General features: G+C 33.6%; 5 protein-coding genes and 3 long non-coding RNA genes across 8 annotated transcripts; all 8 read left to right on the forward strand.

The window, feature by feature from the left end:
• LOC104751470 lies at positions 330-991 on the forward strand. Its single transcript, XR_002036048.1, has 2 exons — positions 330-546; positions 669-991. It is a non-coding gene; the product is annotated as an uncharacterized LOC104751470 (long non-coding RNA).
• Positions 3,185-3,745, forward strand: LOC104751469. Its single transcript, XR_002036047.1, has 2 exons — positions 3,185-3,296; positions 3,415-3,745. It is a non-coding gene; the product is annotated as an uncharacterized LOC104751469 (long non-coding RNA).
• On the forward strand, positions 4,224-4,778 carry LOC104751468. Its single transcript, XR_002036049.1, has 2 exons — positions 4,224-4,335; positions 4,449-4,778. It is a non-coding gene; the product is annotated as an uncharacterized LOC104751468 (long non-coding RNA).
• On the forward strand, positions 6,955-7,551 carry LOC104751467 (defensin-like protein 4). Its single transcript, XM_010473416.2, has 2 exons — positions 6,955-7,093; positions 7,187-7,551. Exons 1-2 carry the CDS (start codon positions 7,030-7,032, stop codon positions 7,363-7,365), a joined length of 243 nt encoding a protein of 80 aa, XP_010471718.1. The 5' UTR covers positions 6,955-7,029; the 3' UTR covers positions 7,366-7,551.
• Positions 14,023-14,579, forward strand: LOC104751472 (defensin-like protein 16). The gene is made up of 2 exons (XM_010473420.1): positions 14,023-14,140; positions 14,243-14,579. The coding sequence occupies exons 1-2, from the start codon at positions 14,077-14,079 to the stop codon at positions 14,419-14,421; spliced, it is 243 nt and encodes an 80-aa protein (XP_010471722.1). The 5' UTR covers positions 14,023-14,076; the 3' UTR covers positions 14,422-14,579.
• LOC104751473 (defensin-like protein 1) lies at positions 15,869-16,487 on the forward strand. Its single transcript, XM_010473421.2, has 2 exons — positions 15,869-16,065; positions 16,138-16,487. Exons 1-2 carry the CDS (start codon positions 16,002-16,004, stop codon positions 16,314-16,316), a joined length of 243 nt encoding a protein of 80 aa, XP_010471723.1. The 5' UTR covers positions 15,869-16,001; the 3' UTR covers positions 16,317-16,487.
• On the forward strand, positions 20,881-21,438 carry LOC109129706 (defensin-like protein 1). The gene is made up of 2 exons (XM_019238444.1): positions 20,881-21,008; positions 21,110-21,438. The coding sequence occupies exons 1-2, from the start codon at positions 20,945-20,947 to the stop codon at positions 21,286-21,288; spliced, it is 243 nt and encodes an 80-aa protein (XP_019093989.1). The 5' UTR covers positions 20,881-20,944; the 3' UTR covers positions 21,289-21,438.
• Positions 23,725-24,273, forward strand: LOC104751474 (defensin-like protein 1). Its single transcript, XM_010473422.2, has 2 exons — positions 23,725-23,856; positions 23,948-24,273. The coding sequence occupies exons 1-2, from the start codon at positions 23,793-23,795 to the stop codon at positions 24,124-24,126; spliced, it is 243 nt and encodes an 80-aa protein (XP_010471724.1). The 5' UTR covers positions 23,725-23,792; the 3' UTR covers positions 24,127-24,273.

The raw sequence follows: 27,538 nt of genomic DNA on the forward strand, positions 1-27,538 counted from the left end.
TTTTTTTTTTTTTTTTTTTTTTTTGTCCAATGTCTTGACTAGGTTTTAAATATCTCGGTTCTTAACTTTACACATGGCCTGCATCGGAGTTATTTAACGTTTTTTTCAACTATTGCATCAGATTTTCTCGAAGAAAATGAATTTAGTTTTTTTGACCAAGTCAAATATATCAACCAGAATGTAGCATTAACTTCAAGCATCTCCTTCGGTTACATTAGATAGAGAGGCAAAACCCGATACGTGATATGTGATTGAGAAATAAGCCATGAACTAGTCAACATCTTTTATGTATTATTAGCTACTTGCGTGTTAATGTTTCCTACCGGAAGATGGTGTGTACGTGGTTAATTTGTAAGGTTACCACACTATTGCACGATGACCAGAAAACGACCGACACACCACCATTTCGTTCTATTTAAAGTTTGAACTTATGCTTCTTTCCTTACTTCACAATCATACATCGGAAACAAAGAAATCATAGTCATGGCTAAGTTTGCTTCCATCTTCTCTCTTCTTTTGCTATTCTTGTTTTCTTTGCTGCACTCGGTGAGTAATTATCTTATCATATGCATGGCAAAATGAGGTTATAAGTTTTTATTTATGTATTAAGATTTTATTCGATAATTGTTTGTAATAATTATTAACCTTGAGGTATATAATACCTGTAGAAGCACCAACAATGGTGGAAGCACAGAAGCTGTGTGAGAGGCCAAGTGTTGGGACTGCGCGAGGAATTTGTAGTGTCAGTAATTTTCCGTGCAAGGATCATTGCATCCGAGTTGAGAAAGCACCACACGGATCTTGCCAATTTGCATTCCCAGTTCACAAGTGTAACTGTTACTTTCCATGTTAATAGACTACAATATTTTAATGCTTAATATTATGCGTTTAATTCATATAAAATAAGTCTGTATGACTCCATGAGTGCGCTTTATGACATATACCAGTTATGATTATGTTGAATTCTTATAATAGTGTAAATTTTATACTCTTGCCCTGTTGCCCATATTATACTAATCATGCCAAACGAACATCATTTGCAATAAGGACTGATAACTTCTCTATAATATATAAGTCAGAGCATTCATCAAACAAGAGGAACACAACATCATCTCGAAACTAAAAAAAAAAGTTAGAAAAAAAAAGTGGTGGTGCTTCGAAACTTTTATTCGAAGCTTTGAACCGTTTAATCATTTTGAGATTCTTGACCCAGTCAAACTAACCAGTTTCTTAGGGTGCATTTGATAGAGAGATAGAGCCAGAGAGAGAGAGTCTAATACTATATGGTTGAAAAAACAGCCATCGATATGGACTTATTATCAACATGCGTGTTAACATTTTCTACTGGAAGATGGTGTGTACGTGGTTAATTTGTGAGGTTAACACACTATTGTACGCTGACAAGAAAACGACAGACTTAAAGTGAAGAGCGAATTACAAAAAAGATAATAACTTCCAGGAAAAATATTGCTCTCAAGTTAATGTTCAAGGGTCTGGAGTTTAATTTGAATTGTTATAACTTATACGTACAATTCCCTATACTGGCATCTATTCAAATACTGGCAGTCTTGGCTCCATACTAAAGCAGCTCACGGAAGCATCATCATTGGCCTTGGGCCTTCAGCTTGACGATGATGGCTATCCACATCCACTTAAGTTGGAGAGAAGAAGATCATAGACTGGTTTTACTTGTGACTCAAGCGAATCAGAGAGCTTTAAATCTCAAATGGAAAATTCAAGAATATAATGGACAATGGGATGACCTGCATCCAGATGCAATCATGGTTCGTATCCTTTACATGTCCACATGTTTCTTTCAAGCTCCTATTCGAGGCATTGAACCATTCAATCATCATGGGTTAGTTCTTGACCGAGCCAAATTAACCAGTTGCTTAGGTTGCATTTGGTAGAGAGGCAGCCTAACAAGTGGTTGAATAAAACCAGCTATCGACTGTTCAGCAACTCGTCTATCTATTATTATCTACTTGCGTGTTTAATAAATTGTATACTAAAAGACGGTGTCTAATTTGTAGGGCTAATACATTTATTATGCGTTGACAAGTTGTCAAATACTAACCCACCAGGCCACCACCATAAGAAAAAAAAAAGTTATAAACCGAGTTTGATCATACACTTGTTTCATCATGTTAACTCAAGTCCAAGTATAGTAATAGTCATGGTAAGTTTGCTTTCAGTTCCATCATCACCCTTCTCTTCACTGCCCCTCCTCGTTGCTATTCTTGGTGAGTAATATTGATCTTATTATATGCATAGTCAATTGGCATATATAAAGATTAATTTGACAGCAATTTTCTCAAAAAAAAGAAGAAAATTCAACGACCATAATCAAACTTGAGTTGTATATGCAGAATTATCAGCAATATGATATCACAGAAGTTGTGCCAGAGGCCAACTGGGACATGATAAAAAGAATTGTTTAAACAATAAAACTTGCAAGTAAAAGTGCATATGATTGACAAAAAAAGAAAGTAAAAGTGCATATTGGACTTGAGGGAGCACAATATGGATTTTGCATCGCTGCCTTCCCGGTTAACAAGTGTCTTTGCTCATTCAATTCCCACGTGAATATACCAAAGATCTAACATAAAATAAGCCTGATGTTGGATTTGTAATAACTAATAAATATATGAGTTTTGATTGTTAATTATAATTGCCTTTTAATTATAATTGCCTTTTAATTATTTTAGTTTGAGGCTAATTGACAAAAGTAATCAAACCTTTCATAAATTGTACTATACTTATATGTGTCCAATGTCTCGACAAGGTTTTAAATATCTCGGTTCTTAATTTTACACATGGCCTGCATCGGGGTTAGATAACTTTTTCAACTATTGCATCAGATATTTTCGAAGAAAATGAATTTAGTTGTTTTTTGACCAAGTCAAATATATTAACCAGAATGTAGCATTAACTCCAAGCATCTCCTTATGTTACATTAGATAGAGAGGCAAAACCCGATACGTGATATGTGATTGAGAAATAAGCCATGAACTAGTCAATATCTTTTCTGTATTATGAGCTACTTGCGTGTTAATGTTTCCTACCGGAAGATGGTGTGTACAGTGTACGTGGTTAATTTGTAAGGTTACCACACTATTGCATGATGACCAGAAAACGACCGACACACCACCATTTCGTTCTATTTAAAGGTTGAACTTATGCTTCTTTCCTTACTTCACACTCATACGTCGGAAACAAAGAAATCATAGTCATGGCTAAGTTTGCTTCCATCTTCTCTCTTCTCTTTGCTACTCTTGTTTTCTTTGCTGCACTCGGTGAGTTCTTATCATATGCATGGCAAAATGAGGTTATAAGTTTTTATTTATGTATTAAGATATTTATTTGATAATAGTTAATAATAGTTATTAACCTTGAGGTATATAATACCTGTAGAAGCACCAACAATGGTGGAAGCACAGAAGCTGTGTGAGAGGCCAAGTATTGGGACTGCGCGAGGAATTTGTAGTGTCAGTAATATTCCATGCAGGGATCATTGCATCCAAGTTGAGAAAGCTCTACAAGGATCTTGCAAATTTGTATTCCCAATTAACAAGTGTCTCTGTGTCTTTCCATGTTAATAGACTACATTAATATTTTGATGCTTAATATTATGCGTTTAATTCACATAAATAAGTCTGTCTCACTCTTTGAGTGAGCTTATGACATGTACCAGAGATGATTACGTCGGTTTCTTATAATAGTATAAATTTTATACTCTTACCCATATTTGACTATTCATGCCACACGAACATCATTTGCAATAAGGAATTAAGGACTGATAACTTCTCTATAATATATAAGTTAGAGCATTCAAACAAGAGGAAGACAACATCATCTCCAACAAAACAAAAATGTCAGAAACAAAAACTGGTGGTGATTTGAAACTGTGATTCGAAGCTTTGAACCGCTTAATCATTTTGAGATTCTTGACCAAGTCAAATTAACCAGTTTCTTAGGCTACATTTGATACAGAGATAGTCTAATATATGGTTAAAAAAACAGCCATCGACTTATTTATCAACATGCGTGCCAACATCTTTTATGTATTATTAGCTACTTGCGTACTTGTTAATGTTTTCTACTGTAAGATGGTGTGTACGTGGTTAGTTTGTGAGGTTAACACACTATTGTACGCTGACAAGAAAACGACAGACACGCCACCATTTCGTTATATTTAAAGTTTGAACTTATGCTTCTTTCCTTACACTTCACACTCATACATCGGAAACAAAGTAATCATATATATAGTCATGGCTAAGTTTGCTTCCATCTTCTCTCTACTCTTTGCTATTCTTCTTTTCTTTGCTGCACTTGGTGAGTAAATATTATCTTATAATATGCATGCCAAAATGTGGTTATAATTTTTTCTTTTATAAAATTACGATTTATTCGACATTAACCTTGAGGTATATACAATATACATGTAGGAGCTCCAACAATGGTGGAGGCACAGAAGCTGTGTGGGAGGCCAAGTACTGGGACTATGCGAGGAATTTGTAATTTTAGTAATTTTGCGTGCAGGGATCATTGCATCCGAGTTGAGGGAGCAAAACATGGATCTTGCAACGTTGCCTTCCCAGTTAACAAGTGTTCCTGTTTCTTCCCATGTTAATCGACTAGAAATTTGTGACGATTAATTGTGTAATTCACATAAAATAAGTCTGTCTCACTCCATGAGTGAGCTTATGACATGAACCAGACATGATTATGTTGGTTTCTTATAATATTATAAACTTATACGTATACCCTTTCCCATATATATTATATTATTCATGCCACCCGAACATCAATTCCAGTAAGGACTGAGCACTTCTCTAATAAGGGCACATAATAAAGAGTTTTGTTCCAAGAGGAACACAACATCATCTCCAGTTTAATGAAAAAATGGTTTACTTTGGCGATTCAACTATATACAAAAAAAGTAAGAAACAAAGAAATGGTGGTGCTTTCAAACTCTGAGTTGAAGCTTTGAACCATTTAATCATCTTGAGATTTTTGACCTAGTCAGATTAACCAATTTATTAGGTTACATTTGATAGAGATATAGTCTAATATGTGGTTGAAAAACCAGCCATCGACAACTGTTCAACAACTTATCTTTATGTTATTATCTACTTGCGTGTATGCGTTTAATTTGTGGGGACAAGTAAAACACTAAGTCCCCACCATTTCATTACAAATATAGTTTGATCTGACGCTTCCTATCAGGCTACACATATATACATTGAACTAAAGTATTATTAGTCATCATGGTGTTTGCTTTCATCATCACCATTTTATTTGCTGCTTTTTTCATCTTTGGTGCTCTTGGTGAGTAATGATCTTATGATAATGCATGGCAAAATGGCAACTTCATTAGAATTTATTTGACAACACATATATATTAGTATTACTAATAAGTTAATAACGAATCTTGAGTTCTTTATAAAAGAATTAACTAATCTTGAGTTATGAATGCAGAAGGACAAAAGATGGTGGAAGCGCACAAGTTGTGACAGTAGAGAATGATAGATATTAGACTTATTGTGTAATTAATTCTGATTGATACGATATTTGTGTATCAAGTGTAATCCGATGGTCATGAAATAGTTTAAACAACATTGTGTCCAAGAATAGATGCATAGTTGGGGGAGCATGCAAGACATGAATTTTGCTGAAGATGTATTGGTTTGTTTGAACTAGTGTCTGTGTGATACAAGACGTGATACAAGATTGTTGTTGTTTTATGTGCCTGAGAAGTTTTTAGAAGGTTTGAGAAGGTAATATTGAAGGAAGGTTTGAGGATGAATTGAAGAGGAAAACTACTATTTATTGGGTTGATTAAATTGGAGTTTTACAAAGAAAATGAAAATAGCAAAAAGGAAAAAGACATTTTTCTTATGAAATTTGGAAATTTTCTCCTATGGTGATTAGAAAGTCTTGATGGATATATAAGGAGATGTTGGGCACGTCCTAGAGAAGTAAGAAAGCTGAGAGATAAAAGATAAAAACTCTAGAGAGCTTTCTCATTGTGTGCGGCTTAGTTTCGCGGTTTGGTGCTTGTGTTGTTCAAGCTTCTTTGTTCGTCGGTGTGACGTGTGTGTGAAGGTTGCTCAAGAGAGTTGAAGATCTGAAGTCTAGGCTTAGGGGGAGTTTAGCCCAAGGTTAGGTTATCTTGGTTTGAATCTAGGCTCGGTGTGAGTTTAGTTAAGGGTAGAGATTTATCCTTAAGATTTCATGTTATAGAACGGAGCGGTGAATTAAGAGGGTTGTGCTTGATTTACGCTTTTGCGAATATGTTGTATTTGCTTTCCTGTTCTAATAAAATTGAAATCTGGACGTGGTCCCGTGTAGTAGAAAAAACCGAACCTCGTTAACAATGTTCTTATGTTATTTATTTTCTGCACTTTATTATTGTCTCATCCATATTTACACTTCCAACGCTGCCTTTGTTTCTTCGCATCTCAATGTACCAAAACTCTTGGTGCTTTATTGTGTGTTGGGTATTATACGAAGATTAGCCCAGTCCTAATTAAGTGTAACATATATGTTCATGAGATTTAAATTAACCTAAAATCAAAACCAGTTATCGACAATGGATCGAGATTTACAAATTAATGATCCGCATCAGTGTCGACAGATGCATCGGTTCATTTTTCACGAACTTCTTTCCAAACATTGAACCGTCAAATTAACTAGCCGCCCATGTGAACGATGTGATACTTGACTCCAAGCCAAAGCAGCCACTTAAGTTACAAAGATAACGATGCAACCCATCCATAGGGAAACATTTGTGGTGGAGAAACCAGCCGTCAACAATGAATAAACCAGAATGTTATCTTTGATATTTCGACTAGAAGACGCTTAGTGTTTAATTTGTGGGGTTACGGTCCGTGATTATACGATGCACAAATCGAAGACTAGTTCACCATCATTTCATTATAAATAGAGGTTAATCTAAACCTTATTTCATCACACAACACATACATACATATTACATACATTGAAAACAAAATAGTGATAATCATCATGGCTAAGTTTGCTTCCATCATCACCCTTATCTTTGCTGCTCTTGTTCTCTTTGCTGCTTTCCGTGAGTAAATGATCTTATCATATGAATGAAAATTGTGTGTTTAAACGTTATTTTCAATTATTTTGATAACTAACCTTAAAGAGATATATGCAGAGGCACCGTCAATGGTGGAAGCACAGAAGTTGTGCGAGAGGCCAAGTGGAACATGGTCAGGAGTTTGTGGAAACAATAATGCTTGCAAGAATCAGTGCATTAATCTTGAAGGAGCACGTCATGGTTCTTGCAACTATGTCTTCCCATATCACAGATGTATTTGTTACTTCCCATGTTAATCTCCCAAAACCCAAATATCTTTGGTGCTTAAACGTGTGTATTTTACATAAAATAAGTCTGTGTTACTCTATGAGTGACTTTATGACATGCATGCAAGTTTATGTTTGAATGTTTAGTTGGACTTTGTTGTTATAATACCCCATATAATGTAAGATGTACGACGTAAGACCTTTCTATTTCGTATTTGTCTACAGCAGGCGACACCCCAACAGGACCCCTAATTTTTATATATCGAAAACATAAAAACAGAGAAACAAACGACCACTAAATGACTTAAGAATATGCATGTCAAAAACAAAATTTATCATTTATAAAAAAACATCTAGGACGTCACGTTATATCACTATAGCCAGGAGAAACCCCCAATTTTATAGTTTGATCAGACTACCAAATTCATGCATGGTGGAGAAATGAAATATTGATTGAGAGAGTTGAATGACGGGGAAAAATATCCAAATCTTTACGGAAAAATTCAGAAAATTGAGGATTATGGATTTAATAGTTTGATCAGATTAATTCCTTTAAAAATTACCGAAAAATTCATGCACGGTGGTGAATTAGTGATAATTCTCTAATTTACATGTTTTAAGCATCCTTTTTGTCTGTATTTTGCATTGTTTCCACCCTAACCTTAACATTTTTAGGTCATTAACTGTAGGAATTCGCATTTAGGCCATTTAGGGTGTTGTCTTCTTGCATTTGCATATTTTGGATGAAAACAAGTGCTTTAGAGCCTAAAATGGGGAGAAACAAGGTCAAATCTGAGCATGTACCCGAATGAGCTATTAAGCAGGAAGAACAGTCCGAAAACCAACCCGATCGAAGAGAATCCATGAGTAGGAAGAACAATTCGAAGGCCTATCCGAAGGGCAACCCAAGCTCATCCTTGAGCACCTCATCGAGCAGACCCTTAGGTAGGACTGGGAAGCTAGGGTTAATGGGTTTCCATATATAAATCCCCCTCTTCTTCCTCTCACCCTAGCACGCCGCAAACCCTCAGAACAGAGAGCGAGAGCTTCTGGGAGAGAAACTGAGCGATTCAAACTCTTTCTACACTTTGTTAGGATTTATTTTACATTTCTTTTGCTATTCTTTTATATTTCGGTTCTGTACTCTTCTACTCTATTTTTATTTCCAATACAATGCAATTTTCATTTATCTATGCTTTTGTGTTTTCTACAATGAGATCTGAGTAGTGAAATAAAGTTTCTAGGGATGAGATAGATGATTTTGTGTTCTTGATCGGTTAGGATGTCTTAGCTTGAATGTTTATGTTTTATAAATTCCCTTCTAGATTGGTGTGCTTAATGCTATCAACAGACCGAGAGGTTGAGATTAGATTTAGGGTGTTTTACCATCGAGAGTTGTAGATGAAATGCTTGAATCAATCAATGCTAGAGATTTACTCACTTAGCCTAAAAGATTAGATGAGAAAGGGGTTTATCGACAATAATGAATCGGTTTGTATTGCCTACTTGGTCATGTTTCTCCAACGAGAATTGGGTTGATTGTTTATATCATGAGAGTGTTTTAACAAGATTTTAGAGATTCATTGTCTGAGGGAATATTTGCTTGAGGCATATAGGACATCCATACTGGTTAGGAACACTTAGGAGTCGGGTACCCCATCCTTAGGAGCTTTCGTATTTAGATTGTTTACATTTTATTCATAACTTGATCTCTTACCCAAACAGGTACACGATCACCTCCTTCGAGTATACCTTCGAGCTGTTCTTGCTTTTTTTTTTTACTCGATCACTGCACCCGATCCTGTACTCGAATGCTTGCATCGAGTACTTAGGTCGTGTGGTTCTTGTTTATTCACTTTATTTTAATTATTTTAGGATTGTTAGATCAAACCCCAACTATTGCTTGGCTTGCCTTGCCTGTTTCTGATTGCATCTTATCTGCTAGCATAACAAACATTTGGATTAATAACCCTTTGTACTACAACTGCATAGGGAATTGATACCCTGGGTGAAAATCCTACTATCAATTAGTCTTTATTTTTAGGTTTTTATGGTAATCCTTTTACGATTTTTTTTGTACAATTATTTTGCCAATTCCTTTGTTAGTGAACTAGGATTTACCTCGTGGTATACCAGTCAAAAATTTTATTATAATTTAAATTAGTGTAACTATATGATTGAATTTCAGTATAGATGTTACAATGTTTTTTTTTTGTTTGTGGTCAAATTTGAAAAAATATGTGAATTAAACTGAAAATGGTATTATATACCATCTCAGATTTATACATTGAAAATAAATATCACTTATTTGAACAAATATACAAATACATTTATATTTGAAAATAAATTAATATTTGTAAGTCCTAATACAATTCATTAGTGAATATAAGTTAGTTTACTTTGAAAGAAATATAGTTTTTTCTATTGGTAATATATCTATAAGAATGTAATATTATTAAACTACTAGATTATGACCCGCGGTGTACCGTGGACCAAGTTTTTTTTTTTAATATACTATTTTAAAATGCGAATTTTGTTTATGTACTATTTTGTTAATTTTAGTGATTTAGTGTATAATTCGTGGTATAATGCACAATAATTTTTGTTTAATACAATCTTAATTAAATCAGTTTGATTCGACATATTTTATATTGGTATTGTTAAAATAGTAAAATAAAGATTTAACCCGTATTAAAGTATCATATTAATGATATATATATATATATATATATTTTTATCAATTCAATCATACAATGTCTTATAACCCGTCATGTAATATAACTCGTTTGTATTATTTTGAAAATTCAATGCGTTTAAATATTCATAATTTTAAACTTTTTGTTAAGTTTAGATATACCAGTTATAAATTATAAACTTCTTAAAATTCTATAATTTACTATATACAGTAAATTTACTATATATTATGTTAAACACACACTTTTTATATTAATTTAGTTATATATGCTCATTAAAAAAATACAAATCACAATATATACAGGAAAAAATACACATTTTATTAACTTTACGTATTATATGATGATTCACTACATTTAAAATTTAAAATAAAAAAAGATGATAGGAGAATAAATTTTTTTTAATATGGAATAATCTTCTAAATATCTATACTAATTATAGAATAATATATATATGAATATTTAAAATATTTTAATTCTGTTTGGTTATAAAGATAGTAGAGAGAATTAACTAAACTTGTTTGCATATGAATATAAGCATTAAATAGCATTAAATGCAAAAACTTTCCAAAAACGTATTTTTAAGCAAAAAATTGCTGCAAAAATACTAGTATATATAATAATAAATTATATTATTTTTTTTAAGGAGTAAAACACATTTTTAAAATTTTACAAACACAAAATATAACAATTTTGGTTACAATATAACTGAAAGAAATATTAACAATTTAATCAAATATAATTATATAAACCCTAGTGTACTTATAAAGAAAAAAATAAAAACAAATGATTAAAGATATAGCTAAGCGATTGCAGACTCTTTGCTTGAGGTAAATTCATCGGTTGTAGACTCCTTGTCTAAGGGAAAAAAATGTTTAATAACCGGATATACAAAATATGGTAGTGATAATATGTGGAGTAATGTAAATAACATAACATGATAGTCCATGCATGGAACAAACAATGTTTTTAAATAAGTCGTAAAAGACAACGAAGTTTGTAGTTTTGATGAATTAACTTGCTTTTTTATTGCTTATGTCGTTATTAATCACCTACAAAAACAAAATATCTAATTAGGGAGATTATTCACATGATGTGAGTTGGAAGTTCTCAATGAGTGTCCACTGATCCATATTCATCAATAGGGAGAATTCACATAACGATTGACCAAATCTTTTTTGACTGTTGCATGGATCTTAGCATTTTTAGATCTTGATAAATAAGAAACAACAAAATATTAGAAACAAAACAATAGTATCTATAATCGTAACACTCATAATAGGTGATATTAACCTTGTAATCAGAGAAAATAAAGTCTAACTTTGCTTATGATTTATGTAGTGTGGTGCTTAAAGGTTGTGTTAATGACATCTATTTATAATGTTGAGATAATGTTAGGGTTTTGTCACCGTTAGTTGATAAACGCTTGATGACCAAGTTTAAAAGATATTGACATATCTTTAATTTAAAATTTTTAGAATGATTGATTAGGTATATTCTAGTATTATACTCATATGTAGTTAATTTTGTTACTATATATGATGTCAAAATATCTTAACACTTTGGATTTAGTTAATTTTATTGTTAGAATTAACGAAGTTGTTTATTCGATTAATAATCTAAGAGAGTCATTAGCGGATAATCAGTGTAGATTTTTTTGGCTTATATATAGTTTTGTTATAATCGGAATATTACCATAACTTCAGTCTACAATCATATTGTTTCCAATTTCGACTGACATAATCAGTAAGGATCCGATTGTGATTTAGGGTTGTACATTTTAATTTTGAACCGACCCATTAAAATATGTTTACGAAAATAACCTTCATGATTTTGATTAAGAGTGTTTAAAGTAAGGATATTTGTGGAAATCGATTTTAAAAAAGGAGGTGCATGCACAAAAATGTACTTTAAAACTGTTATGACAGATTTACAATTTATACCTAGCTAATTTAACTAATTAATCCACCAAATTTTGATGAATTTCACCGTTTATTTCTTTAATCACCCTAAACTAGAGGCTCCAATTAGCCCATTAGGTTCAGACCATTACGCGCAATTAAAGGTTAATTTAGGTATTGGATTCCCGTTTCGGTTTTCAGTTTAGCCTATGACGGCCTATTACGTTCAAGGGTCAGGCTATGACCAACACTTGTTTGGTTATCCATAGCCGACTAATAAGCTAATGTATGGTTAAAGGTGTTTCTAGGTGAATTCTTAATGGCGGAAATCTCGTGAGAATGGTTTCTTGTTCTGCAAACTTGGCGGAACAATGCTAGCTGTTCCTGAGATCAACCAAACCATGTCGATATACACTTACTCTAACTGTGAAAATATCTGACATATCAAAATACTCGTGTAACTATGGCTTAGTTAAGATCTTATTCTCTTGAGTCTTGACCACACATCAGCAGATTAAGCAGCCGCCTATGCAAACGATGTATCATTAGGTCAAAGCCAAAGCAGCCATTTAGATATTATTAGGGGAAAAATATATGGTGGAGAAACCAGTAGCTATCAATGCATAGGCGACTTACCTAATTTCGCAGTTCCTGCCCTTTCAGTTCCGCCGGCGCCCCTCCTCTCCTTCTGATAGTTATTGTCGTCGAGTCAAGGGGCGATTTGAAGAACGCACACTGATTAATTTTTGACGTGCTATAACCGGAAATATTTGACCGTTTAGTTTAATTTATTTATAACCGGAAATATTCCGAAGTCTTTATTCGACAAAGGACAGTCAAAGTACACTTGCCCTAACTGTGGACATAGATTCACGGAGGGTTGAGACAACCATTTTCAGTATTATCAGGACGATTAAGAAAAAGAAAAATGTTTAAGTCGCTCATGTTCTTCGTATCATAGTCATTGGGCAAACGACAAGATTTTGTGTAAATGCCAATCTTTATATTCATTTTATTCTGATAGCTAAGAAAACCTCAAAGCTAAATTAGATATGGAGAGACCACCCATAATTTTAATTGAGTAGGGATTTTAAGTTGTGCGGTTAAAGGAACGAATATATGTTATACACTTCTTAATTAATAACTTAACTTGCACAGACGATTCATCATATATATTGGATAAATAATTTCAAGAAAATTATATTGGATAAGAGAATATTAGAGACAGGTGACCAAATAACCAATTATAGTATCCTTGATCCCATTAGAGTATTGAGGTTATTTCTTGCGATTCAAGCAAATAACCAATTATAGTATCCTTGATCCCATTTTCTCTTCTAGCTCTATACGCTCTTGTAACGAACGGTGAAAAACTCTGTACAAATCATAAAGACTTGTGTAACTCGATCGGCTAGGTTAAAAATTTTAAAAAACATTTCTTGACTCTTGACAACATCGGATTAAGCAGCCGCCTGTGTAAAAGATGTATTATTAGCTCAAAGCCAAAGCAACTACTTAGATATTATTAGAGAAAAATATGTGGTGGAGAAACCAGCCATCAATTATGAATAAGTCAATATCTTATCTGTTAATATCAGCTATACTAGAAGACACTGCGTGATTAATTTGTGGGGTTAGATCCGTAATAATACGATATGCAGAAGACTAACTGTTGATGATGTTCAGATCGATCACAATTAGAATATTTAGTTCGGCAAAATGGAGATCGAAACGCTTTTTATAAATCGGTGCCGAGGCACAAAAAGGACGGACTACATAGTGAATTAGACAGGCTGAAATAATGAAAAATAGGGTGAACGACGAGCTGCGAGCTCGTCGATTCTAAACTTTGGACGAGAGAACTTGTATTTCCTATCCGTATTCTTTCCTCTTTCGTGCAACCCCTTTTCTCGGATACCGTACGCCCGTATTTATGGGAAACTATGTCGGTTCATCCTCGGAAAAGACCAAAATATCCTTCCTTCCTTAGAGGTTTATTTGGGCTTTTTCTAACCTTTTGTTGGAGTGAGGATCTACCCCTAACACTAACTCACCATTATTTCATTATAAATAGAACGTGATCTAAAGGTTATTTCATCACACAAGACATACATACATACATTGTAAACAAAATAGTGATAATCATCATGGCTAAGTTTGCTTCCATCATCACCCTTATCTTCGCTGCTCTTGTTTTCTTTGCTGCTTTTGGTGAGTAATGATCTAATTATCATATGAACGAAATGTGTGTTTACATGTTATTATCATTTATTTTGATAACTAACCATGAGAAATATATACGTACATCTGCAGAAGCACCATCAATGGTGGAAGCACAGAAGTTGTGCGAGAAGCCAAGTGGCACATGGTCAGGAGTTTGCGGAAACAATAATGCTTGCAAGAATCAGTGCATTAACCTTGAAGGAGCACGTCATGGTTCTTGCAACTACAAATTCCCAGCTCACAGATGTATCTGTTACTTCCCATGTTAAGCAACCAAAACCTTTGGTGCCTAAACACGTGTGTATTTTACATAAAATAAGTCTGTGTTACTCTATGAGTGACTTTATGATATGCAAGTTTATGTTTTAATGTTTGGTTAGACTTTGTTGTTATAATCATATAATTTATGTTCGACGTAAGATTGTCTCTTCTTCTTGTTAATATTTGTCTACAACAGCCAACAGAACCCATGTGGATATAGAATTCTCCTGAATTATTAAAGAAAAAAAAACGGCCAACAGAATTACCAATTTGCCGAAGAGTAAGTCAAAATTAAAAATCATCATTTATATATAAAAAGATAAGGACGTTAGATCACTAGCTAGGTGGCCGATTCCTGCATGGGGGAGAAATGAAATATAAATGGTGGTAAAAAAAGGTATATCCAATTCTTTTACCGTTCATTTCTTTGTGATTTTTTTTTCCGTTTAAACAATAACTAATAGCAAATAACGCATGCAAAAATACATGTTTGGGGTGAAGCAGGAACATATAAACACAATGCATATAGCATTTTGCTTTGGTACCATAAATTCAAAATTCAAAATTATGAATCCGAAGATCTTAATTCCTAAACTCTATAAAAATTACATCTAACCCAAAAAAGTTGTAAACCCTACAAAAAGATGTATTTCCTGAATTTAAAAATCTTCATCTCTTATATAAGTTAGCTTTCGGTAATTTTTTTGGTCAGTTGTTTATTTTCTCAGCTAGAGGCTCCACTTAGCCCATTTGGTTCAGAGTCTCAGACCATTACGAGCAATTAAAAGGTTTAGTAGGTATTTTATTTCCGTCTCGGTTTTCAGTTTAGCCCATTACGTTCAAGGCCATGAGTCTGTGACCAACAATGGTTTGTTTATCCATAGCCAACTGACTTATAAGTCCCCAGTGCTTGCTTTGCCGGGCGCCAATATATCGTCTTCTTCTAAATTCTGATGGTTGGAAGACCTACTGCCGGCCAGAGCAACGCATTGATGAATCATCTAATTAATTTACGGTTAAAGTTGTTTGCCGCTGAATTCGGAATGATGCTGCTCCTGAGATCAACCAAACCATGTCGATATATACACTTTCCCTAACTGTGATAATATCTAACATATCAAAATACTCGTGTAACAATGGCTTGGTTAAGATCTTATTTTCTTGAATCTTGACTACATCATATTAAACAGCCGCCTGTGAAAATATCTGACATATCAAGATACTCGTGTAACTATGGCTTGGTTAAGATCTTATTCTCTTGAGTCTTGACCACACATCAGCAGATTAAGCACCCGCCTATGTAAACGATGTATCATTAGCTCAAAGCCAAGCAGTCATTTGGATATTATCAGGGGGAAAATATATGGTGGAGAAACCAGTAACCATCAACGTACGATATATAAATAAGTGACGATCTTATCTGTTAATATTAGCTACTAGAAGACACTATGTGTTTAATTGGTGAGGTTATTACTACGTGCTTATACGGTGCACAAGTTGAAGACTAACACAATATCATCATTTCATTATAAATAGATGTTGATCTTAAGCCTATTTCTCCACACAAAATAAAATAGTGATAATCATCATGGCTAAGTTTGCTTCCATCATCACCCTTATTTTTGCAGCTCTTTTTCTCTTTGCTGCTTTTGGTGAGTAATGATGAACGAAGATTCTGTGTTTTAAATGCTATTTTCCTTTATTTTGATACCTAACATATGCAGAGACACCGTCAATAGTGGAAGCACAGAGGTTGTGCGATAGGCCTAGTAAGACATGGTCAGGGGTTTGTGGAAACAATAGTGCTTGCAAGAATCAGTGCATTAACCTTGAGGGAGCACGACATGGATCTTGCAACTATGCCAACCCAACTCACAAGTGTATTTGTTTCTTCTCATGTTAATCTCCCCAAAATCTTTGTTGCTTAAATGTGTGTATTTTACATAAATAAGTCTATGTCGCTCTGTGTAAGTGACTTTATGACATGCATATTTATGTTTTAATGTTTGGTTGGACTTTTGTTTCTATAGTAATATAAATACTTTGTGTTTTCTAAGCCATGACTGTTTCTTCTTGTCTAATTTGTCTTATTTTCGAAAGGACCGAGAATTTCTCCACTGTGTAATTGGGCAGAATAAAGAGTATTAGAGGTACCCGAACAACATCTCCAGTTTCACAAGAAAGTGGAATGTATTGTATAGCTGATTCAATTTAAGAAAGAAAAAAAGGTGGCGGTAATCAGTAAGAATAAAATTCAAATCCAACCCCCTTAAACTAATTTAAAAAAAAACTTGTGTGACTTGTGTCTAAGATCCACGACTATCCTATGCAAAGTTGGTTTAGTTTAGTTTTAATTTATCGCCTATTTGACTAAATTAAACAGATGTATATATTGTGGCAATATATATGCAGAAGCACCAATAATGATGGAAGCACAAAAGTTACCCGAAACACCAAGTGGGACATGGTCAGAATTTTGGGAAAACAATAATGCATACAAATAAGTGCATTAACCTTGAGGTATCTAAAATTATTGAGTTTCACTTAGCCGATTACATTGCCAGGCCACTACGAGCAAAGGTTTAGATCTTGTTCTGCGTTTCAATTTTGCTCATTACTTTTCAAGGTTTAGGCTCTCTATTTCCGGTTCAGATTTCTACTGAATTCCAAAATTATGGGTTGTTTATCCATAGGCGACTTACCTAATTTCGCAGTTCCTGCCCTTTCAGTTCCGCCGGCGCCCCTCCTCTCCTTCTGATAGTTATAAAATTTTATAGTTGTCGAGTCAAGGGGCGACATGAAGAACGCACACTCATTAATTTTTGACGTGCTATAACCGGAAATATTTGACCGTTTAGTTTAATTTGTTTGACTTTGGCTCATATGGTTGGCTTCCGAAGTCTTTGTTAGACAAAGGACAGTCAAAGTACACTTGCCCTAACTGTGGACATAGATTCACCGAGGGTTGAGACAACCATTTTTAGCATTATCAGGACGATTAAGAAAAAGAAAAATGTTTAATTAGGTCGCTCATGTTCTTCGTATCATAGTCTTTGGACAAACGACAAGATTTTGTGTAAATGTCAATCTTTATTTTCATTTTATTCTGTTATATAGCTAAGAAAACCTCAAAGCTAAATTAGATATAGAGACCAACCATAATTTTAATTGCGTAAGGATTTTAAGTTGTGCGGTTAAAGGAACGAATATATGTTATACACTTCTTAACTTAACTTGCACAAACGATTCATCATATTGGATAAACAATTTCAAGAAAATTAAATTGGAGAAGAGAATATTAGAGACAGGTGACATCTTATTAGAGTAATGAGGTTATTTCTTGCGATTCAAGCATATAACCAGTTATAGTATCCTTGATCCCATTTTCTCTTCTAGCTCTATACGCTCTTGTAACGAACGGTGAAAAACTCTGTACAAATCATAAAGACTTGTTTAACTCGATCGGCTTGGTTAAAAAATAAAAAAAAACTTTTCTTGAGTCTTGACAACATCAGATTCAGCAGCCGCCTGCGTAAAAGATGTATTATTAGCTCAAAGCCAAAGCAACCACTTAGATATCATTAGAGAAAAATATGTGGTGGAGAAACCAGCCATCAATTATGAATAAATCAAGATCTTATCTGTTAATATCAGCTATACTAGAAGACACTGCGTGATTAATTTGTGGGGTTGCGATCCGTGATAATACAATGCACAAATAGAAGACTAACTCACCATCATTTCATTATAAATAAAGGCTGATCTTAAGCTTATTTCAACACACAAGAAATACATACATACATACTTTGAAAACAAAATAGCGGCAATCATCATGGTTAAGTTTACTTCCATCATCACCCTTATTAGCGCTCGGCATATAATCCGAAATCGAACAAACCGATCCGAACCGATCCGAAAAAACCAATTAGGATCGGTTTCAGTTTCTCAGTTAAAACCGATCGATTTTCCTATTGAGTGTGATTCCGATTTTCAGATTTAAACCGATCCGAACTGAAATCTGATCGGTTATCCGTTAAACCGAATTCCCAACTAATTTTTAGGGGCATTGGTATTATTTTTGGGCTTCTAACCCAAGCCCATTAACTATAAACAGATATTTTTAAAAAAATTAATAAATATTTGATGAAAGGAGGATTTGAACCGTAGACGTTATGGCTGCAGGACATACACGCTAACCATTTGAGCTGTTAAAACTATTTGGCTTTACTTTCCAAATGATATATATAAGGGATTCAGTTTCAGTTCGGATTTTAAAAAAAATTGAAAACCGATCCGAATCCGAGCCGATCCAATCCGAAAAACAGTCAGATTCTAAATGGATTTTATACATCTCAATCTGAAAAATCCGAAATCCAAAAAATCTGATCCGATCTGAACCGAAAATCCGAATGCCCAGGGCTAACCTTTATCTTCGCTGCTCTTGTTCTCTTTGCTGCTTTTGGTGAGTAATGATCTTATCAAAGAGATGAAAAATGTGTTTTATTTTCATTTATTTTGATAACTAACCATGAGAAATATATACATACATATGCAGAAGCACCGTCAATGGTGGAAGCACAGAAGTTGTGCGAGAGGCCGAGTGGGACATGGTCGAGAGTTTGCGGAAACAATAATGCTTGCAAGAATCAGTGCATTAATCTTGAAGGAGCACGTTATGGTTCTTGCAACTATAAATTCCCAGCTCACAGATGTATCTGTTACTTCCCATGTTAATCAACCAAAAACTTTTGGTGCTTAAACACGTGTGGATTTTACATAAAATAAGTCTGTGTTGCTCGCTATGAGTGATGTTATGACATGCACATTTATGTTTTAATGTTTGGTTTGACTTTGTCGCTATAAATATTAATCTTTTCTGTATTTCATGCCATAAATATTTCTTCTTATCTATTTTGTGTTTGTCTTCAATACGATCATATTCAAAAGGACCGAGAATTTCTCCAGTATAATTGGGAAAATGAAAGAGTATTCATCCTAAAGAGGTACCCTAACAACATCTTCAATTTCCCAACTTGATATAGCTAATTCAAGTTGAAAAGAAGAAAAGGTGGTGGTGTGTTCAGTAAGATACTATAATATATATACTGATCCACGACAAAACTATCAGGTTTCCACTTACATGACCGAATCATAATATGCCAAAGGAAATTTTTATTTACAAGTTTTTGTAGGAAGTTCACGTTAAATCTAGAGTAAAATTACAATTCAATAGATTGACCAGACTATATCAAATTCACGTTAAAGAAATGAAATATAATTTAAATTTATTAGTTAAATTATGGTAATGAAAGAACTCAAGATCTGGCTATTCATTTTTCTAATATTGTGTATTAAAAAGCTTTGCGTAAAAAGAGGTGCCTATGTTGGCGATAAATCAAGAACATATACAAAGTTTAGGTTACGGTTTTGATTTCGAACTTAAAAGCTTATGTTCCCAACAAACGTTTCGATTTTAGGCCCTGGTCTAGATTTCCGGTCAAATTTTCAATTTTAGATTTATCTTACGGATAGGATTGTAGTCTCAATTAGTTTGATTTTAATTTAAATCGAGCATTTGACTAAACTAAATATATATCTATATATATATATATATATATATATTCACCAATAATGGTGGAAGCACAAAAGTTGGGAAGTTGTGCAACAGTGCAAGATGCCAAGTGCAGGAGTTTGTAGAAATAATGAGTGAATTAGCCTTGAAAAGACACATTAACGATGCTATTTTCCGGGATGACGATCTCTTTGTCCGCAAGAATTACTGTATTGTATTAAGCCTAAATTGTGACTACAGTTTATGACTTTATGTATTTTAAAAAAAAAGTTTGGAAAAAGCTTTAAAATTTTTAAAGTATTTGTGAACAGCACTTTAAACCTTGAAAAAAATATCAATAACACTATAAATTTTTTAAATAATTTTATTGACGTTTAAACTTTAAAATTAATTTTCCTGTTTGAGATTTTGATGGCTCAAAAAAAAAAAAATTGGCTGATTTTTATTTTGTTAAAAAGAAAAAGGTAAAAAATGTATTTTATGTGGTGTGAATATGTGACCAATTCTCTTAGTTAGACCTTAGAAGTAGGTTTCCACCATACTAACGACTTTTTGTTGTAAAACAGGGCGCCGATTAAATACATATTACTATGGCAGCCGCAAGCACCAGTTTGGCTGGCTTGTACCCTTCGGTTCTGTCTGTTTTGCAACGCTACGAAACAATAATATCGGTCAATGTGACCAATGTAGCATTAACTCAAATCCAAAGCAGCCACTTAGATATTTAGAGAAAAATATGTGGTGGAGAAACCAGCCATCAATTATGAATATATCAAGATATCTAATATCAGCTACTAGAAGACACTGCGTGATTAATTTGTGGGGTCGCGATCCGTGATTAGACGATGCACAAATAGAAGACTAAACTAACCATCATTTCATTATAAATAGAGGCTGATCTAGCTTATTTCATCACACAACACATACATACATACTTTGAAAACAAAATAGTGATAATCATGGCTAAGTCTGCTTCCATCATCACCCTTATCTTCGCTGCTCTTGTTCTCTTTGCTGCTTTTGGTGAGTAATGATCTAGTTATCATATGAATGAAAAATGTGTGTTTAAATATTATTTTCATTTTTGATAACTAACCATGAGAAATATATACATACTTCTGCAGAAGCCCCGTCAATGGTGGAAGCACAGAAGTTGTGCGAGAGGCCGAGTGGGACATGGTCAGGAGTTTGCGGAAACAATAATGCTTGCAAGAATCAATGCATTAACCTTGAGGGAGCACGACATGGATCTTGCAACTATGTATTCCCAGCTCACAAGTGTATTTGTTACTTCCCATGTTAATCTCCCAAAAGTATTTGATGCTTAAAGTGTATTTTACATAAAATAAGTCTTTGTCACTCTACGAGCGACTTTATGACATGCATGTTAATGTTTTACTGTTTGGTTTGACTTTGTTGTTATAAACTTACAATAATATATAAGTTTTATATACGGTAGGAGTCTTTCTTCTAGTCCATATTTGTCACATATATTGATAAATAAAATATAATTTTTATATACGGCCTTTATTTTTCAATAAGGATTGACTATCTCTCCTCAAGAATTGGGCACAATTACTTAGAGGTGCCTAATCCAGTTTAATGAGAAAGTACTGGCTTGCATAGCTACTTCAACATTAAGAAAGAAAAGAAATGGTGTGGTGGTGTATTCAGTAAGAATATTAATTGGTTTGCTATTCACAAATGAGCATGTGTATACATCATCAAATATCTATCAATATATGTGAAAAAGACTTTTAGGATCCTTATTTTTTTGGAAGTGCCCTAGGTATGGGGTTTGCAAATTGTAAAAAACTCGAAGCAATTGAATATATTGAATCATTCAGTCGAAAAAAAAATGTGAAAAAATCTTTTATGTAATCGATATCCTACAGAAACTATGAATTGTTCAGTAAAATGACCAAATAATTTGTCAAAAATAAAAACTTATTTATAAGTTTTATTAGGCAGGTCGTGCCACTAGAGAAAAACCTTCAATTCAATAGTGTTTGATTGGACACCAAATTTACGTTGTGGAAATGAAATATTATTTAAGAATTGGATCGCGGTAACTCAAGATCTAGATACTGTTTTGTAGGACCAACTCATTTTTAACTATGTCTTATAATAAGATATATACTCTGCATAAAACGTGCGCATGTATTTGGGGTGAAGCAAAAAAATGTAGAAAGTTTAGAATAAAAATGAAGATGATACGAGATCAACTTCTCAAGCGGAAACTTTACGTGTGTGATGGGCAACATGACGAGTTTTACGCATAGCCTGCATAGGTGTCGCTGGTGCATCATGGCATTTTTCATTTCTACATGCTGCTTTCCAATTCTCTACTACAAGAAAAAGTCAACTTTTTGTAGCCAAAATCGAAAATATGTGACTAAAATGCTTGAATAACAGCGGTCAAGACATATCCGTTACCAATGAGGTGATGGTGTTCTAGCCCATAATTTTCAAGTTATAAAAAAGATAAAAACATATTCGATCGGTTACACACACAAAAAAAAAAAAAAAAAACTGTAATCTAATTAATAGCATTAAAGTTATATATTTTAGCTATCCAATTTAGTAAAGAATTATTTTTGGTAAGAATATGTGTAAATGTTATTTACAATGAAAGCTTAAGTTTTACATGAAATTAGCTTAAAACATAGTTCCATTCAAAAAATAAAAGTAAAAAACGTAAAACTTTCAAAATTCAATTCATCAAACTAAACCTTAAGCGATGAAGTTCTTGGTAAAAAGTTGTAGTTTAATAAAATTATCACTAGAAACTTATCTTTCGATTGCTAAATAAGTTTTAAAATGTCAATCAATGAATACCCTTTGACAAAAACAAATATCTAACAAATTAACGGTGAGTTTGCTACTTGTCCGTGGCAAGTGCTGGACTGCTGGGGCTCTCTTAGTAGGGTAAGAAAGCAAGCTGTTGTTGTCACGTGGCTGTACATAAAATGTTTTAAAGAGGAGACAAGTTCTTTGTCAAAGTTTGCGGATGACGACTATCATGAAGTCGAAAACAATTTTCTCTTTCGATTACTGTTTTTTTTTTTATAGATTTACATATAAAACTAGTTGAAAAACAAAATTTAAAATCGGATTTTTCTTCTCGGTGATCCGAATTTGGCAGAGTTGAATCCAAGAAGATTTGTATGGGGGTATGAACTATGGTGTTACATATGATCTATGTATGGGTGCGATTTTACAACTTTTTAGTCCACACCCTCTAGCAAAATAGCTAGTTGCAGATTATGAGATCAATAACATAAAAAAGTGAAGAAACAACATACTTTATCAACTTGCCGATCTAGTGACGGTCCTTGGGGGTTCCAACATCGTTGTTTAAAAATTAAATGCGATGTGGCCATGACTTATCACTACCACTTGTGTTGTGTCACGTACGTACTAGAATTTGCTGAAGATATTTAGCCGTTTGACCAAGTCAAATAAGCCAACCAACGTGGTTCAAATAATGTAATATCCACCGAACCAAACTCCAAATGAGCAAACGTGGCACTTGAAACTAGCCATTACTGATCAGCACACTATTTACGAATTGGTCAAAGATATTATCTCATATGATCATCAGGAACTTGCGTGTTAATATTTTTTTACTACGGTATGTGTTTTCAAATCTGTGGGGTGAAACACTAATCGTCCGCTGTACACGTACGTAGTGAAAATCGATCTCCCCATCATCCTTTCACTATAAATAGAGGTTGATCTCAAGCTTATTATTACTTCAAACTAAAACACATATATACATTAAAAACAACTAAGCAAACAACAGTCATGGCTAAGCCTGCTACCATCGTCACCCTTCTTTTCGCTGCTCTTGTTTTCTTTGCTGCTCTCGGTGAGTAATGATCTTACTTTATATGAGTTTTAAAATTTTCTTTCACGTATTGTGATAACTAACTTTGAGAGACATATCCATCTATATGCAGAAACACCGACAATGGTAGAAGCACAAAAGTTGTGTGAGAGACCAAGTGGGACATGGTCCGGAGTCTGTGGAAACAATAACGCGTGCAAGAATCAATGCATTAACCTTGAGAAAGCACGACATGGATCTTGCAATTATGTTTTCCCAGCTCACAAATGTATTTGCTACTTCCCATGTTAAACTACCAAAAACATTTAGTGCTCGAATGTGTGTGTGTATTTTTATAAAATAAGTAAGTATCACTCATAGAGTGATCTTATACTTGTATACCAGACATCTTTATGTTGTTGGTTTGTTATAATAAGATAACTAAGCTTTTACGTACGACGTACTGTTTTTTCTTGTCCATATTTGTTTGCAAGACTGCAACACACACAGCCATTATGTGGGAATAAAGATAGAGAACTCGGAGAATATAATATATTGTTGATGATCTCTTTTAGTTTCCGATATAAAATCTTAAGAAGAACTTTCCCATAAAAATTAACTGAGTACAGTAAAGATTATATATAAAGAGAACTCAATAGATCGATAACATCATCTCCAATTTTACAACAAAGCTATTTTAGCTAACTAATAAAACATCAGAAAAGATGCAGTGTATTGGGTAATGAGACCGAGTGACTGATTGTTCATGCTAGAAACTTATTATGTTGTTATAAGAAAAAACTTTTATATATATCATCATTCGGTCATTCCAAGATGTGTATTTTGGTTTGTATACATAAATTTTTTAATTTGATGGAGTATGAACCAGCATGGCATAAATTTCGTGCACCCATATTAAATTTTCTCAAGCTAGCTAGAATCTGAAGTTGGATTTGTTCTGAGTACCACACCGTATGCTATTCACTACTGAATAGTGTAACAACATATTTGTGTTTTGATTGTTAAATAAAACTAGGATAGTACCCGTGCTACGCCGCGGGATTGTTTTATATTTTGTTTTTATTTTTATAATTTTTGGATAATTTTGTGTTTGTAATTAAAAAAGTCATTATTAATATAGTTGTTGACAATGTTCATTGGTAATATTTTTGGTTTTAGGTTTTAATTATGAAGGTTTGTGGAGAAGTACAAATTGTTTGCGTGGAGGATGTTCATCTTTATTTTTCCAAGTTAATGCTTCTTAGTGAACCTGACGACATAAAAGGATTTATTCAAGATCGATTGCAAGTAAACACGATGCTAGAAACCCCACGAGTACACTCTCCCTTTTCAAAAGGTCTGCATACTCTTCATCATCTTCTTCTCATTTTAACATATTTGCCACAATGGTTTATCCATCCTAATGACCTGCGCCAACACTTCAGCTCCATTCAAATTACTGCAATCACAAAAACTAACCGAAAAAGCTTCAAATCAATAAATTACAACACCGAAATCCACATAAAAACAATGTGAAAGAGTCATAAAAAAGAGCTTCAATGACCAACAACAAGAGTGGTACTTCTTTGATCTTCATACACAGCAAACGCAAAACCCTGATTTACTAGTCCTCTTGTCTTGAATAAGATTGACATCAACAACTTCATAGTATCTACAATTTGTACAAACAAAAAGGATAAAAAAAACCCATTTAGAGATATTGAAACTTCAGAAACACAAACTACACTTACTGTATGAGAAGACAACGTGGAGATCACTCTCGGAGGGATCGTATGGTAAGCCTTCGCCGTAGCCATAGGCAAAATTTCTGAAGTTAGAGTGCCACGAAGCTTCTTCAGAAATCCCTAAATATGATTCCTTAATATTTATGCTTTGTATTAGCTTCAACCTGCATGCTCGATCAAGTTCTTCAAGGTGGGTTTAGGTTTGAGTTTAGAGTCCCTAAGCCAGTATTGTCTAATCATCGCTCATTCCTTCAACTGGATCACTATATATTTCTAAAACCATCCATAGCCTTAAACACCTGAAATCGGGGATCCATTTCGGCCAACATCTCGTTAACTCTGACATAACAGATATCACGATACAACTCGAGATGAGACATCGCTGGAAGAAGTTGAAAGCTTTCGAACTTTTATCGACATTTGTGTACAACTAACAAAGGAAGAGTGGCTAGGTTATCTCAAAAGAGAGAAAGTGACATGGAATAGAAAACGATTATTACTGGTTAAAAATGTTAATTTGTATTATTTGTTATAATTCTATTGGCTATTGATTTTAAATAATGTGTCAACACCAGCTTAAATTTTAAAACTGATATGTCATGCTCCGGTGAAAACATACAAATTTTATTGTAAGGATTGATACTCCCTCTTTGTCAAGTCTTTAATTATACTCCCGTTTTAGTATCATGTTTTACAAAATTCTAACTTCTATGCAAATTGTTAATAAAAATGGTATTTTGTGACTATTAATATTTGCGGTTAAAAAAAATATTGGTTGATGAATCATTTTAACAACTTTAAAATACGTGCATTTAACTAAAACGTTTTATATTTTCAAACGTTGGGATATCTGTTTCATTTTTGACAATGTAAACTTTTTAATATTTAGTGTTTTATTGTTAATTTCTTTTTCTTAAATTATATCTTCTTAAAGTCTAAAGAATTACCTTTGACTATTCTAGTTTGAGGTTGATTCAAATAAGTAATTAAACCTCTCAATAAATGTATTACATATGGCCCAATGTCTGGACTTTCGACCATGTTTTTAAATTTGAGTACGAAGCAATGCCTGTTTTGTTAGACGCAAGCGCCATCTGTATTGGTCTTGTTCGCACTTGTCAAACTTTAGCACTATGCTTTTAAGTTTTAACAAATGTTGAAAATGAATGAGAAGCCGACAAAACTTGAACTTAAGCCTTATCTACTCAACTAAATTACGTAGAACAATTTTGCAAGTTATAATACCAATGGATGTACATACAATCGTTACTTATAATAACTTAGGCCATATTGCCCTCTTACGTACGGGGCTTAGATATTTGTTACTTGTAATAACTTAGCCTATATTGCATTGCCCTGCTACGTACGGGGCTTAGATATTTGTTACTTGTAATAACTTAGGCCATATTGCCCTGCTACGTACGGGGCTAAGATATTTGTATATGTTCATTTAATTATTATATATTTATTTTGTTATCTGATTTATAATGTACACGATTTCTTTTTTGTCAAATATATATGATATTAATATATTATTGTTAAAATATCTTAGCCTAGTGGTAAGGACATTTCTCCAGGGTAGACCTCTTCGGATTCAACTTATAGTGCACCTTTGATAAGTTTCCAAAATAAATTGGTAAACTCTTGTTCTGTGGATATACACCAGTCATACAATTTTGGTCACCTTAACAAATTCACTCGCTCAACACTGTAAAACACCTTAATCCAACTTATTCGTCCATGTGACAACAATAATCCGCCGGCGCTGATGATGATGATAAGCATAATGGGCTTAAATTCGCTACTGGGCCTTAAGTGAGCCTTCGTGTTATGGTCTTTTCTATTTTCCAGTTGTGTTTATGTTTTTGTCTTTTGTGGTATGGGCCTTATGACACTCCCTATCGCTTTGCTTTTTTTTGTTTTTTTGTTTTTTTTTTTTTTTTTTTTTTTTTTTTTTTTTTNTTTTCTACCAACAAAAA

Source organism: Camelina sativa, chromosome 16 (genome assembly GCF_000633955.1).
Source record: "Camelina sativa cultivar DH55 chromosome 16, Cs, whole genome shotgun sequence".
NCBI classification, from domain to species: domain Eukaryota; kingdom Viridiplantae; phylum Streptophyta; class Magnoliopsida; order Brassicales; family Brassicaceae; genus Camelina; species Camelina sativa.

Coding starts and splice junctions, on each gene's coding strand:
- LOC104751467 (XM_010473416.2), top strand. CDS start 7,030: ATGGCTAAGTTTGCTTCCATCATCACCCTTATCTTTGCTGCTCTTGTT. Junction 7,094..7,186: donor TGTTCTCTTTGCTGCTTTCC/GTGAGTAAATGA, acceptor AGATATATGCAG/AGGCACCGTCAATGGTGGAA.
- LOC104751472 (XM_010473420.1), top strand. CDS start 14,077: ATGGCTAAGTTTGCTTCCATCATCACCCTTATCTTCGCTGCTCTTGTT. Junction 14,141..14,242: donor TGTTTTCTTTGCTGCTTTTG/GTGAGTAATGAT, acceptor GTACATCTGCAG/AAGCACCATCAATGGTGGAA.
- LOC104751473 (XM_010473421.2), top strand. CDS start 16,002: ATGGCTAAGTTTGCTTCCATCATCACCCTTATTTTTGCAGCTCTTTTT. Junction 16,066..16,137: donor TTTTCTCTTTGCTGCTTTTG/GTGAGTAATGAT, acceptor TAACATATGCAG/AGACACCGTCAATAGTGGAA.
- LOC109129706 (XM_019238444.1), top strand. CDS start 20,945: ATGGCTAAGTCTGCTTCCATCATCACCCTTATCTTCGCTGCTCTTGTT. Junction 21,009..21,109: donor TGTTCTCTTTGCTGCTTTTG/GTGAGTAATGAT, acceptor ATACTTCTGCAG/AAGCCCCGTCAATGGTGGAA.
- LOC104751474 (XM_010473422.2), top strand. CDS start 23,793: ATGGCTAAGCCTGCTACCATCGTCACCCTTCTTTTCGCTGCTCTTGTT. Junction 23,857..23,947: donor TGTTTTCTTTGCTGCTCTCG/GTGAGTAATGAT, acceptor ATCTATATGCAG/AAACACCGACAATGGTAGAA.